At 47.4% G+C, this 14,475-nt stretch overlaps 1 protein-coding gene and 1 long non-coding RNA gene across 2 annotated transcripts; one reads left to right on the plus strand and one right to left on the minus strand.

Annotated features, from left to right (window-relative positions):
- Nucleotides 1-668: 668 nt before the first annotated feature.
- LOC140422423 (uncharacterized) lies at nt 669-9,338 on the minus strand. The gene is made up of 2 exons (XM_072507434.1): nt 9,238-9,338; nt 669-4,942 (listed from the first exon to the last, which is right to left on the minus strand). The coding sequence occupies exon 2, from the start codon at nt 4,579-4,581 to the stop codon at nt 3,154-3,156; it is 1,428 nt and encodes a 475-aa protein (XP_072363535.1). The 5' UTR covers nt 4,582-4,942; nt 9,238-9,338; the 3' UTR covers nt 669-3,153.
- A 132-nt stretch (nt 9,339-9,470) lies between these two features.
- LOC140422454 (uncharacterized) lies at nt 9,471-11,051 on the plus strand. The gene is made up of 2 exons (XR_011947467.1): nt 9,471-9,582; nt 10,686-11,051. It is a non-coding gene; the product is annotated as an uncharacterized lncRNA (long non-coding RNA).
- Nucleotides 11,052-14,475: the final 3,424 nt, after the last annotated feature.

The raw sequence follows: 14,475 nt of genomic DNA on the forward strand, positions 1-14,475 counted from the left end.
CAGGGGTGAGCTGGCAAGGTGGATACAGAACTGGCTAGGTCATAGTAGGCAGAGAGTAGCAATGGAAGGATGCTTTTCTAATTGGAGGGCTGTGACCAGTGGTGTTCCACAGGGATCAGTGCTGGGACCTTTGCTCTTTGTAGTATATATAAATGATTTGGAGGAAAATGTAACTGGTCTGATTAGTAAGTTTGCAGACGACACAAAGGTTGGTGGAATTGCGGATAGCGATGAGGACTGTCAGAGGATACAGCAGGATTTAGATTGTTTGGAGACTTGGGCGGAGAGATGGCAGATGGAGTTTAATCCGGACAAATGTGGGGTAATGCATTTTGGAAGGTCTAATGCAGGTAAGGAATATACAGTGAATGGTAGAACCCTCAAGGGTATTGAAAGTCAAAGAGATCTAGGAGTACAGGTCCACAGGTCACTGAAAGGGGCAACACAGGTGGAGAAGGTAGTCAAGAAGGCATACGGCATGCTTGCCTTCATTGGCCGGGGCATTGAGTATAAGAATTGGCAAGTCATGTTGCAGCTGTATAGAACCTTAGTTAGGCCACACTTGGAGTATAGTGTTCAATTCTGGTCGCCACACTACCAGAAGGATGTGGAGGCTTTAGAGAGGGTGCAGAAGAGATTTACCAGAATGTTGCCTGGTATGGAGGGCATTAGCTATGAGGAGCGGTTGAATAAACTCGGTTTGTTCTCACTGGAACGAAGGAGGTTGAGGGGCGACCTGATAGAGGTCTACAAAATTATGAGGGGCATAGACAGAGTGGATAGTCAGAGGCTTTTCCCCAGGGTAGAGGGGTCAATTACTAGGGGGCATAGGTTTAAGGTGAGAGGGGCAAGGTTGAGAGTAGATGTACGAGGCAAGTTTTTTACGCAGAGGGTAGTGGGTGCCTGGAACTCGCTACCGGAGGAGGTGGTGGAAGCAGGGACGATAGTGACATTTAAGGGGCATCTTACAAATACATGAATAGGATGGGAATAGAGGGATACGGACCCAGGAAGTGTAGAAGATTGTAGTTTAGTCGGGCAGCATGGTCGGCACGGGCTTGGAGGGCTGAAGGGCCTGTTCCTGTGCTGTACATTTCTTTGTTTTTTTGTTTGTTTTTGCAGCATTGGTGAATTGGCCACGCTCACTGCCTCTTAATTAGAAAAACATAATTTATTAAACAAAGAAACAGAAATCTGCCAGTCGCTGCTTTAAACACTCCCAGTGTCTGAGCTTCCACAGCCCTCTGGGGTCGAGAATTCCAAAGATTCACAACCCTCGGAGTAAAGAAATGTCTCCTCCTAGACCCGTATTAAGTGACTTCTCCCTTAGTTTGAAATTGTGTCCCCTGGTTCCAGACTCTCCAACTCGGGGAAACATCTCACCTGCACCCACCCGGTCTATTCCTTTATGGATTTTGTAAGTTTCAATGAAATCCCCTCTCATTCCTTGAAACTCTAGAGAAAAGAGGCCTAGTTTCCCCAATCTCTCTTCCTGGGACAGTCCTGCCAAACCCGGAACAAGTCTGGTGAAACTTTGTTGCTGTTCCTCTGTGGCAATACCTTTCCTAAGGTCAGGGGAGTAAAACTGCACACATTACTCCAGCTGTGGTCTAAGCATTCCATAATGATCGATGTCAAGGCCATCGAATGGTATTCATTGAGGCACGTTGCCTGGTTCTTCTTTGGCACCGGTATGATAGTGGTCTTCTTGAAGCAGGTGGGAATCTCAGAATGGAGTAGGGAGAGGTTGAGGATGTCCGCGAACACACCTGCCAGTTGGTCCGCGCAGGATCTGGGTGCGTGGCAGGGACTCCGTCAGGACCCGCCGCTTTCCGAGGGTTCACTTTCAAGAAGGCCAATCTGACTTTGTACGCTGTGACGGTGGGCATGGGTGTGCCCAAGGCTGCTGGGGCAGATGACAAAGGTTTGTTGGTTTCCTGCTCGAAATAAGCATAGAATGCTAGAGTTTGTCGGGAAGGGGTGCGCTGTTGCTAAAGATCCTACTCAGCTTAGCGCATTATGTTGTTTAAGCCTTGCCACAATCGATGAGAGTCCATGATTCTAGCTCAGTCTGGACAACTCTTCTGTTGTCTCTTGGCAACCCTGTTGGCTTTGCAGAAGTCGTACCTAGATTTTATTTTGTATAGGTCAGGGTTGCCTGACTTGAACGCCTCAGACGTGGCCTTGAATCTCCCGATTAAACCATGGGTTCGGGTTGGGTAACGTACGTACTACCTTCTTTGACACACAATCTTCCACACACTTGCTGATGAAGTCTGTGATGGTGCTGGCATACTCGTTTAGGTTAGCTGCCGAGTTCTTGAATATGGACCAGTCGCACAGGAGCTCTTCTGTTGCCTCAGACCAGCATTTCTTAACCGGATTCTCCCGCTTAGGTTTCTGCTTGTACGCCGGGAGAAGGAGCACCGTCTTGTGGTCCGATTTTCCGAAGTGCAGCCAGTGGATGGATCATCAGGCGCCCTTGATGTTTGTGTGGCAGTGGTCAAGGATGTTGGGGCCCCTGTTGGGACAGGAGAGGTGTTGGTGGAATTTTGGCAGTACACTCGAGGTTGGCCTGGTTGAAGTCTCCGGCCACGATGAACAAGGCCTCCGGGTATTCTGCTTCATTGTTATTTATAGCGGTGTACAATTCATCAAGCGGCGTCTTCACTTCCGCCTGGGGTGGGATGTAGACCGCCATGATGATGGCAGAAGTGAACTCAGTGGAAGGTAGTATGGACGGTACTTCACAGTCGGGTATTCCAGGTCATGGGAGCAGTAGTTCGCCAGGGTCGCCACATCCGAGCACCAGGAGTTGACGAGGAGACAAACCCCTCCACCCACTCCAGGTTCAGTCCTGGATGTAATTAACAGCAGGAATAACAGCAGAATCTAACCCGACATCACTTGTGAACCCTTTGGTGTCTCAGCATGTTGGACGACTGAGTGAATCCCTCCCCACAGTGAGAGCAGGTGAATGGCTTCTTTCCAGTGTGAACTTGCTGGTGTCTCCACAACGTGATTGATGTTTCAAATCTCTTTGTGCAGTGAGAGCAGCTGAACGGTCTCTCCTCAGTGTGAATGTGCTGGTGGGACATCAGTACCTGAGAGCTTTTAAACCCACTCCCACAGTCGGAGCATTTAAAGGATCTCTCATTGCTGTGAGTGACATTGTGGCTCAGCAAGTGATGACCGAGTGAATCTTTTCCCAGTCGGAGAGGTGAACGGGCTCTCCCCGGTGTGACTTCGCTCGTGTTTCATCAGGTTGGATGGGGATCTAAAGCTCTTTGTGCAGTGAGAGCAGCTGAACGGTCTCTCCTCAGAGTGAACGCGCTGGTGGGACATCAGTAGCTGAGAGCTTTTGAAACCCCGCCTGCAGTCAGGGCATTTAAAGGGCCTGCTCTTGGTGTGAGTGGCATTGTGTTTCAGCAGGCTGGATAATTGAGCGAATCCCATATCACACACAGAGCAGATGAATGGCCTCTCCCCGGTGTGAACTCGTTCGTGTCTCCGAAGGTTACCAATATCAGTGAATCCCTTATCACACACAGTGCAGTTGAATGGATAATCCCCGGTGTGAACTCGTTCGTGTTTCCGTAGGCTGGCATTGTCAGTGAATCCCTTTTCACACTGAATGCAGGTGAAAGGTCTCTCTCCAGTGTGAACTCGCTGGTGTCTCTGCAGGTGGTGTAACCGAGTGTATCCCTTCCCACAGTCAGAGCAGGTGAACGGCCTCTCCCCAGTGTGAACTCGTTCGTGTTTCTGCAGGTTGCCAATGTCATTGAATCTCTTTTCACACTGAGAGCAGGTGAAAGGCCTCTCTCCAGTGTGAATTCGGTCGTGTTTCCGCAGGCTGCCAATTTGAGCGAATCCCTTTTCACACTGAGAGCAGGTGAAAGGCCTCTCTCCAGTGTGAACCCGCTGGTGTGTCTGCAGCTGGGATAACCGAGGGAATCCCTTCCCAGAGTCAGAGCAGGTGAACGGTCTCTCCACAGTGTGAATTAGTTTGTGTCTCTGCAGGGTGCCAATGTGAGCGAATCCCTTTTCACACCAAGAGCAGGTGAAAGGCCACTCCCCAGTGTGAACTCGCTGGTGTGTCTGCAGTTGGGATAACCGAATGAATCCCTTCCCACAGTCAGAGCAGGTGAACGGTCTCTCCGCAGTGTGAATTAGTTTGTGTCTTTGCAGGGCGCTATTGTGAGCGAATCCCTTTTCACACTGAGAGCAGGTGAAAGGCCTCTCTCCAGTGTGAACTCGCTGGTGTGTATGCAGGTTGCCAATTTGAGTGAATCCCTTTTCACACTGAGAGCAGGTGAACGGTCTCTCCCCAGTGTGAACCCGCTGGTGTGTCTGCAGCTGGGATAACTGAGGGAATCCCTTCCCACAGTCAGAGCAGGTGAACGGTCTGTCCGCAGTGTGAATTAGTTCGTGTCTCTGCAGGGTGCCAATGTGAGCGAATCCCTTTTCACACCGAGAGCAGGTGAAAGGCCTCTCGCCAGGGTGACTGCGTTGATGCGTTGCCAGCTCGTGTGGGGCTCTAAATCCCCTCCCACAATCCTCACATTTCCATGGTTTCGCCATGATCCGGGTGATCTTACGTCTCACCGCGTTTGACGATCAGTTGAAGCCTTGTCCACACACAGAACACCTGCACAGTCTCTCCCTGCTGTGAATGGTGTAGTATGTTTTCAGGCTGTGTCACTGGTTGAAGCTCTTTCCACAGTCAGTGCTCTATAACAGTCTCATACGGGTGTGTGTGTGTGTGTCTCAGTGCTTTTCCAGACACACTGTTGTTTAAAATCTCGTGAAGCAGTCAGAATAGACAAACATTTCTCCTTCTAGATTCTCAGGCCGATGATCCCAAGAATTGAGTGACTCAATCAGTTCTTGATGTGATATTTAGTTTGAGATATCGGCCTCAAACTCCTCTCGATCGAACTGCCTGCAAACAGATTTTACAATATCAGTACAGGATAGAAATTCAGAACAAACAATTCTAGTTTCTATCGAACATTCTTTCCTCTCTCTTTCCCTGAAATGCTCGAAATCTCAATCCCACACACTCTCCCTCCATTCTCACTCTGCTGGATCTAATATTCACCCTCCCAATTCTCCTGAAGGTACTGATTCAGGCTGATTGACAGATCCAAGCTCACTGTTTCCTCCAGACCTGAAAATCTTCATGCAGGCTGCCAGACAGATATATATCTATATTACTGGATGAAAAATGTGTGTAATATACAGATTGTATTCACTTACTTTCCCTCCCAATTTTCCTGAAGGTGCTGATCAACAAATCTAAACTCACTAAAACCTGTACAAGAGTAGAGAATCTCCATATAAGTACATTTACTGATTAGAGATAGGGAAATTCTGAGGAAGAATTTTATTTAGTCATGGAGTGGTCATGACAGGGAACTCACTGCCCACAAGGGTTGTGGAAGTCCAGGTGATCAATAATTTAAAATAAAATAGGATGGTCACTTGAAGAAAATAAACTTGCAGGGGAACAGGGATATCGAGGGGGAATGGGACTGACTGGATTGCTGTACAGAGAGTCAGCATTGACTCGAGTTCCCAAATGGATTCTGTCAGTGCTGCAATGACTGTATGACTGGAAATATATAATGTAGGTACAGTACTATATTACAAAACTAGAAATAGTAATACATGTATTTTATTACAGAACCATCAATAATATATATAATACGTACCATATAACACTAGACATATTTCTGTCCGATATTAAATTTTAAAAAATTAATTTAGGGGATGTGGACAATGCTGGTCAGGCCAGCATTTATTGCCCATCCCCAGTTGCCCTTCCGAAGTAGGGGTGAGCTGCCTTCTTGAACTGCTGCAGTCCTTGAGGTGTAGGTACATCCCCTGTGCTGTTTTTTTTTTCATTTGTTTTTTTATAAATTTAGAGTACCTAATTCATTTTTTACAATTATGGGGCAATTTAGCGTCACCAATCCAGCTACCCTGCACATCTTTGGGTTGTGGGAGTGAACGCAAGCAAACACGGGGAGAATGTACAAACTCCACACGGACAGTGACCCAGAGCCGGGATGGAGCCTCGGACCTCGGAGCCGTGAGGCAGCAGCGCTAACCACTGCTCCACCATGCTGCCCTACATCCCCTGTGCTGTTAGGGAGGGAATTCCAGGATGTTGCCCCAGGGACAGTGAAGGAATGGCAATATATTTCCAAGTCAAGGTGGTGAATAACTTGGAGGAGAACTTCCAGGTGGTGGGCTTCCCAGGTTTCTGCTGCTCTTGTCCTTCCAGATGGTAGTGGTTGTGGGTTTGGAAGGTGCTGTCTGAGGAACCTTTCGGAGTTACTGCAGTGTATCTTGTAAATGGTATACACGGCTGCTACTGTTTGTCGGTGGTGGAAGGTTTGAATGTTTGTGGAAGGCGATGCAATCAATTAGGCTGCTTTGTCCGGATAGAGTCAAGCTTCTTGTGTGTTGTTGGAGCTGCACTCATCCAGCAAAGTGGAGTGTATTCCATTACACTCCTGACTTGTGCTTGTAGATGTCTGCTGGACAGGCTTTGGGGCATCAGGAGGCATGGGGAAGGGCAATTATGATGCCATTAGACATGACTTGGGGGGGGGGGATAGGTTGGAGAAATAGGCTGCCAGTGTTAGGCACACTGGATATGTGAAGCTTGTTCAAGGAACAGCTACTGCATGTTCTTGATAAGTACGTACCGGTCAGGCAGGGAGGAAGGCGTCGAGCGAGGGAACCGTGGTTTACCAAAGAAGTGGAATCTCTTGTTAAGAGGAAGAAGGAGGCCAATGTGAAGATGAGGTGTGAAGTTTCAGTTGGGGCGCTTGATAGTTACAAGGTAGCGAGGAAGGATCTAAAGAGAGATCTACGATGAGCAAGGAGGAGACATGAGAAGTATTTGGCAGGGAGGATCAAGGAAAACCCAAAAGCTTTCTATAGGTATGTCAGGAATAAAAGAATGACTGGGGTCAGAGTAGGGCCAGTCAAGGACAGGAAGTTGTGTGTGGAGTCTAAAGAGATAGGCGAGATACTAAATGAATATTTTTCGTCAGTATTCACTCAGGAAAAAGAGAATGTTGTGGAGGAGAATGCTGAGACCCAGGCTATTAGAATAGATGGCATTGAGGTACGTAGGGAAGAGGTGTTGGCAATTCTGGACAGGCTGAAAATAGATAAGTCCCGGGGCCTGATGGGATTTATCCTAGGATTCTCTGGGAAGCCAGGGAAGAGATTGCTGAGCCTTTGGCTTTGATTTTTATGTCATCATTGGCTACAGGAATAGTGCCAGAGGACTGGAGGATAGCAAATGTGGTTCCTTTGTTCAAGGGGAGTAGAGACAACCCCTGCAACTATAGACCAGTGAGCCTCACGTCTGTTGTGGGTAAAGTCTTGGAGGGGATTTTAAGAGACAAGATTTATAATCATCTAGATAGTAATAATATGATTAGGGATAGTCAGCATGGCTTTGTGAAGGGTAGATCATGCCTCACAAACCTTATCGAGTTCTTTGAGAAGGTGACTGAACAGGTAGACGAGGGTAGAGCAGTTGATGTGGTGTATGTGGATTTCAGTAAAGCGTTTGATAAGGTTCCCCACGGTAGGCTATTGCAGAAAATACGGAGGCTGGGGATTGAGGGTGATTTAGAGATGTGGATCAGACATTGGCTAGCTGAAAGAAGACAGAGGGTGGTGGTTGATGGGAAATGTTCAGAATGGAGTTCAGTTACAAGTGGCGTACCACAAGGATCTGTTCTGGGGCCGTTGCTGTTTGTAATTTTTATAAATGACCTAGAGGAGGGCGCAGAAGGGTGGGTGAGTAATTTTGCAGACGACACTAAAGTCGGTGGTGTTGTCGACAGGGCGGAAGGATGTTGCAGGTTACAGAGGGACATAGATAAGCTGCAGAGCTGGGCTGAGAGGTGGCAAATGGAGTTTAATGTAGAGAAGTGTGAGGTGATTCACTTTGGAAGGAATAACAGGAATGCGGAATATTTGGCTAATGGTAAAGTTCTTGGAAGTGTGGATGAGCAGAGGGATCTCGGTGTCCATGTACATAGATCCCTGAAAGTTGGCACCCAGGTTGATAGGGTTGTGAAGAAGGCCTATGGAGTGTTGGCCTTTATTGGTAGAGGGATTGAGTTCCGGAGTCATGAGGTCATGTTGCAGCTGTACAAAACTCTGGTACGGCCGCATTTGGAGTATTGCGTACAGTTCTGGTCACCGCATTATAGGAAGAATGTGGAAGCTTTGGAGCGGGTGCAGAGGAGATTTACCAGGATGTTGCCTGGTATGGAGGGAAAATCTTATGAGGAAAGGCTGATGGACTTGAGGTTGTTTTCGTTAAGAGAGAAGAAGGTTAATAGGAGACTTAATAGAGGCATACAAAATGATCAGGGGGTTAGATAGGGTGGACAGTGTGAGCTTTCTCCCGCGGATCCAGAAACATCACCATTTCTCACCTTATGATGGAAGGGAGATCATTGATGAAGCAGCTGAAGATGGTTGGGCCTAGGATACTGCCCTGAGGAACTCCTGCAGTGAAGTCCTGGAGCTGAGATGACTGACCTCCAATCACCACAACCATCTTCCTTTGTGCCAGGTATAAATCCAACCAGTGAAGAATTATCCCCCGATTCCCATTGACTCCAGTTTAGCTGGGGCTCCTTGATGCCATACTCAGTCAAATGCTGCCTTGATGTCAAGAGGAGTCACTCTCACCTCATTTCTGGCATTCAGCTCTTTTGTCCAAGTTTGAACCAAGGCTGTAATGAGGTCAGGAGCTGAGTGGCCCTGGCGGAACCCAAACTGAGCGTCCAGGAGCAGGTTATTGCAGAATAAGTGCCACTTAATAGGACCCTTGATGACCCCTTCCATTACTTTGCTGATGATGGAGAGTATTCCGACAGGGAAGTAATTGGCTGAGTTGGATTTAGCCTGTTTACTGACCCCTTAAATGTCAGCCATTTCCTGGGGAAACCAGCCCTTTAATTGTGAACATTAGGAAAGAGACCATCCTTTTACCCAGACAAATAAATGTGTCAAGCTGAGGGAGCAAAGGACGTCAACGTCTTTGAGAGAGAGAGCGAGACCTGGGCCAACCTTTGCAGAGTCTGCACCCTCCCTGGATTCACTTCCTTTCCCTTCAGTTGCTGCAAGTGACCAATTGAAGGTGAGAATGAGAAAAGAAATGGAAAGGAGGAGGAAATAAAGTGTTTTACTCACAGATGTTGGAGACAGGAGTCTGTCTGCAGCTCAAACTTATTCAGGGTTGGGAGAACAACAGCTTTGCTCCGCAGAAACCGCCATGTGCAGCTTTCGCATCGAGACAATGGGGGAGCTTTGATTGGCGGAGGGGCAGTGTCTTTCCGGTCCTCCAACTCTTCCCATTGGTGAACACCTGAGAGGTCAGGTCAGCGGAAGTGAGCTCATCTACGCATGCGCCGCAGTCCCTCTCACTGAGACATGCGCAGTCCCGGATCAGGGAAGGGGGAGATCACCGAAGGCCGGAACTGTCAGCCGGTTGCTGGAAACCGTCTCGAGGATGTGGTGGGGGAGACGGAACAGAGGGTGGGGGCGGTGCTCGCGTGTCCGCGCGCCGGCGTGTGCGCACTAATGCAGTGACGTCACCACGGAGCGAGTGGATTCCTATTGGCTGATTTAGAGGATGAGCACCTTTGTGATGTCACAATGTGGAGGTTGAACAATGGGTTTCAGACTAAAACTAAAACGTCCTCCTCCTGGCAACATCTGGGAGCAAATCAATGTCTGCCCCTTTCAGAAGTTCATATGATATAAGAACAGTTAGGCCATTTAGCCCATCGAGTCTGCTCCGCCATTCGATCATCGCTGATCTCATCCTGGCCTTTTCTCCACCGTCCTGCGAGTTCTTCAGAACCCTTCAACCCAATTAAAAATCTGTCTAACTTCTCCCTAAATTTACTCAGTGTCCCAGCTCCACCGCACTCTGGGATCGTGAATTCCACAGACTCACAGCCCTTGGGAGAAGCAGCTTCTCTTCAACTCTGCTTTGAATAGGGCAGCACTGTGGCCCAATGGTTAGCACTGCTGCCTACGGCGCTGAGGATCTGGGTTCGATCCCGGCCCCGGGTCACTGTGTGGAATTTGCAGTTTCTCCCCGTGTAGGTGTAGGTTTCACCCCCACAACCCAAAGATGTGCAGAGTAGGTGGATTGGTCACACTAAATTGCCCCTTAATTGGAAAAAAAAATAATTGGGTACTCTTAAAAAAAATATTTTTTAATTTAAACTTTTGAATTTGCTACCGCTTATCGTAAGACTATTAACTCTCGTTCTGGAATGCCCCACAAGAGGCAGCAGCCGCTCCAAGTCTACTTTATCTTTCCATATCTTTCCTCATTCTGAGGGGTTATTGGTGACTTGCAGCAGCTGAAGAGAAAGGAAGTGAATCCAGTCTGTATGTTCCACACATTTTGAGTTCAGTAACATAGACATATTTCTGTCTGGCAGTCTGCATGGAGATTTTCAGGCCTCTCCAAGACGGGGAGCAGGGATCTGTCAGTCAGCCTGAATCAGCACCTTTAGAGAATTAGGAGGATGAATATTACAGCAGAGTGAGAATGGAGGGAGAGTGTGTTGGATGGAAACTAGAATTGCCTGTTCTCAATTTCCATTTGTAAATTCCTTTTACAGGATATTAGATGAAGATTTGCAGAAAAAAACCTAACGCCACTTCAGGATTTGGAGGAGTCACTTGGTTTATGGGGACCTGAATATCATCAGGAGAACCATCACTGCAAAAGACACTTCTGGGGTTAAGGATTGCCAATCAGGAAAAGGAACAGAATGGAAGTAAACACAGGAACGAAGAATCACATTGGGCTGCTTCCAGGAGAATTGAGTGACAATTCAGCGACGTAACCATGGAGTGTGATTTTTGATTGTCTTAAAAGTAAAAGGGCTACATTCTATTTGTAGTTTAAGGGATACGTTCCCTATAAAAATAGTGTTTAGGCATTGTTGCTTCTAGTTTGTTGCAGTAAAGTCATAAAACCTGAAGTTTTTGTCTTATGACTCATTAATTTGTTCACTGGGTTTAGAATTTATCTTTTAAAATTCCTGATCTTTTCAGAGATCTTACACAGTTGGTTTTGAGTCACAAGTTTCAACTTCCCATTTAAGCCTCAGGCAACTTGCTGTCTCTCTCTTGCTCATGTCAATAACAGCCCAGTAACAGAGCTGAAGGCTGGAGATGCTGTGACCGCATGTCGGAGCTGGAATCAGTTGAAAGAAGAACCATAGTTTCTGGTTGAGCTTTGTGTTAGCTGTCCAGCCAGGCTGACCATATATAAATAGCTAACCAGGTATTATGTTGTGATGAGGGTTTAGAAACAGACTCTGGGTAGACGAGTTCACTGAAGCTGTGGGCTTGTCAGCTGTACAATGAAACCAGGCATCAAACAGCCACAGACACCTGTAATATTGGACACTGGGTTTAATCCTGTTCTGTATTAAACAGACCTATTTGAATCTGGGTGATTGTGATATAGTTAATCTGACCCTTTGTTCATTCAATTCCAAAAGTGAATAACATTGATTCAAGTACAGTGACTACCTTGTCAATCTGTCAATAAAGTGGTGTCGGTTCATGCAGATCCGTGTCTGAACGCAATTCCATTACTTATTTTTGTTACTGACTAGACTGTCTCTCTCTTCTCTCCTCTCTCTCTCTGGTGCCTCTCACCCCCTCTGCTTCCTCTCTCTCCCTCTGTCTCTCTCAGCTGCCTCTCACTCTCTCTCTTCAGTGAGAGGATGGTTTAGCACACTGGGCTAAATCGCTGGCTTTTAAAGCAGACCAAGGCAGGCCAGCAGCACGGTTCGATTCCTGTACCAACCTCCCCGAACAGGCGCCGGAATGTGGTGACTAGGGGCTTTTCACAGTAACTTCATTGAAGCCTACTCGTGACAATAAGCGATTTTCATTTCATTTCATTTTCATTTTCATTTCATTTAATTTCAGTGCTTAGGAAGGCAGGTGGGATAGTTTCCTTTGGTAGCCGAGGGTTGAGATTATGAGAACAGGGAGATTGTGCTGGAACTGCATCAAACACCAGTTAGACCACAGCCATATTACAGGAAGGATGTGATCATCCGAGAGAGACTGCAGAGGAGATTATTTATTTATTTAAATTTAGTGTGCCCAATTAATTTTTTCCAATTAAGGGGCAATTTATTGTGGCCAATCGACCTACCCTGCACAACTTTGTGTTGTGGGGGCGAAACCCACGCAAACACAGGGGGAATGTGCAAACTCCACACGGACAGTGACCGGGGCCAGGATTCGAACCTGGGACATCATGCTGCCCGTTGCAGAGAAGATTTATGATGATGTTACCAGGGATGGAGAATTTTAACTATGAGGAAAGTTTGCATCTCCCCAGTGTGAATTCGCCGGTATACAGTGAGTTGCTGAATCTAGTCCCACAGTGAGAGCACCTGAACGGTCTCTCATCAGTGTGAACAAGCTGATGGGACATCAGTTCCCTGGACATTTTATAGAATTTCCCACAGTTTAAACATTTGAAAGGTCTGTCTTTAATAATAATCATCTCTATTGTCACAAGTAAGCTGACATTAACATTGCAATGAAGTGAAAAGCCCCGAGTTGCCACATTCTGCCGTCTGTTCGGGTACACGGTGGGAGAATTCAGAATGTCCAAATTACCGAACAGCACGATAGATAAACTCGGTCAGTTCTCACTGGAACGACGGAGGTTGAGAGGCGAGCTGATTGAGGTCTACAAGATTATGAGTGGCATGGACAGAGTGGATAGTCAGATGCTCTTTCCTCGGGTAGGAGAGTCAAGTACTAGGGGACATAGGTTTAAAGTGCGCGGGGAAAAGTTCAGAACAGATGTACGAAGCAGGTTTTTTATACAGGGTGGGAAATATATGGAACGTGCTGCCTGGGGAGGTGGTGGGAGCAGGTACGGTCAAGGCAGTTAAGGGACAACTAGATAAATATATGACTAGGGTGGGAATGGAAGGATATGGGCTCCATAAGTGCAGACGGTTTTAGTTTCGGCAGGTACCATTATCGACGCAGGCTTGGAGGGCCGAAGGGCCTGTTCCTGTGCTGTATTGTTCTGTTTTTTTTTTAAATTTTGGGGTTCCCAATTCATCTTTTCCAATTAAGGGACAATTTAGCATGTTCAATCCACCTACCCTGCACATTTTTTGGGTTGTGGGGGTGACACCCACGCAAACACGGGGAGAATGTGCAAACTCCACACGGACAGGGACCCAGAGCTGGGATTGAACCTGGGACCTCGGTGCCGTGAGACTGCAGTGCTACCACTGCGCCACCGTGCTGCTCTTGCATATTGTTCTATGTTCACCTCTTTCAGGACTCGTGGGAGGAAACTGGAGCACCCGGAGGAAACCCACGCAGACACGGGGAGAACATGCAGGCTCCGCACAGCCAGTGACCCAAGCCGCGAATTGAACCTGGGACCCTGGCGCTATAAAGTAACAGTGCTAACCATTGTGCTACTGTATCACCCCAATATGATCCCACTAGTGTTTCAGAAAGGTGGATGAATCCCTTCCCACAATCAGATGAATGGCCTCTCCCTAGTGTGAATTCGCTGGTGGACAGTGGGTTTAGATGATCGCCTGAACCCAGCCCCGCAGTGAGAGCACCTGAACGGTCTCTCATCAGTGTGAATATATTGGTGGGACATCAGCTCCCAGGAGCCTTCATAACATTTCACATAGTCTGGGCATTTAAAAGGTCTCTCATCAGTGTGAACATGTTGATGGTACATCTGTTTTCCAGAGCTTTTAAAGCACTTCCCACAGTGCAGACATTTGAAAGGTATTTTGTCAGTGTGAACTCGCTGGTGTCTCAGCAGGGTGAATATATGAGTGAATCCCTTCCCACACTCAGTACAGGCAAATGGTCTCTCCCCGGTGTGAACTCGCTACTGTTTCAGTCGCTTGGATGAATCAATCAATCCTTTTCCACACACACAGCAGGTGAACAACTTCTCTCCAGTGTGAACCTGCTGTTGTGTCAGCAAGTTTGATGACCAAGTAGATCTCTTCCCACACACGGAGCAGATGAATGGTCTCTCCCCAGCGTGAGTGTGTCGATGAGTTTCCAGCTCAGATGGGAAACCAAATGCCGCCTCACAATCCCCACATTTCCACGGTTTCGCGCCAGTGTGAATGCGCTTGTGTCTTGACAGGCCAGAAGATTGGCTCAAACCTCGTCCACACACACAACACATGTATGGTTTCTCTCCACTGTGAACGGTGTTTTTTCCTTCCATGTGAATCGATGGAATTCCCTGCCCAGTGAAGCAGTTGAGGCTCCTTCATTCAATGTTTTCAAGATAAAGATAGATAGTTTTTTGAAGAATAAAGGAATAAAGGGTTATGGTGTTCTGGCGGGAAAGTGGAGCTGAGTCGACAATACATC

Source organism: Scyliorhinus torazame, chromosome 5, assembly GCF_047496885.1.
Source record: "Scyliorhinus torazame isolate Kashiwa2021f chromosome 5, sScyTor2.1, whole genome shotgun sequence".
Classification (NCBI taxonomy): domain Eukaryota; kingdom Metazoa; phylum Chordata; class Chondrichthyes; order Carcharhiniformes; family Scyliorhinidae; genus Scyliorhinus; species Scyliorhinus torazame.

Excerpts from the sequence above, each read along its gene's own strand:
- LOC140422423 (XM_072507434.1), bottom strand. The coding sequence starts at position 4,581 with ATGGCGAAACCATGGAAATGTGAGGATTGTGGGAGGGGATTTAGAGCC.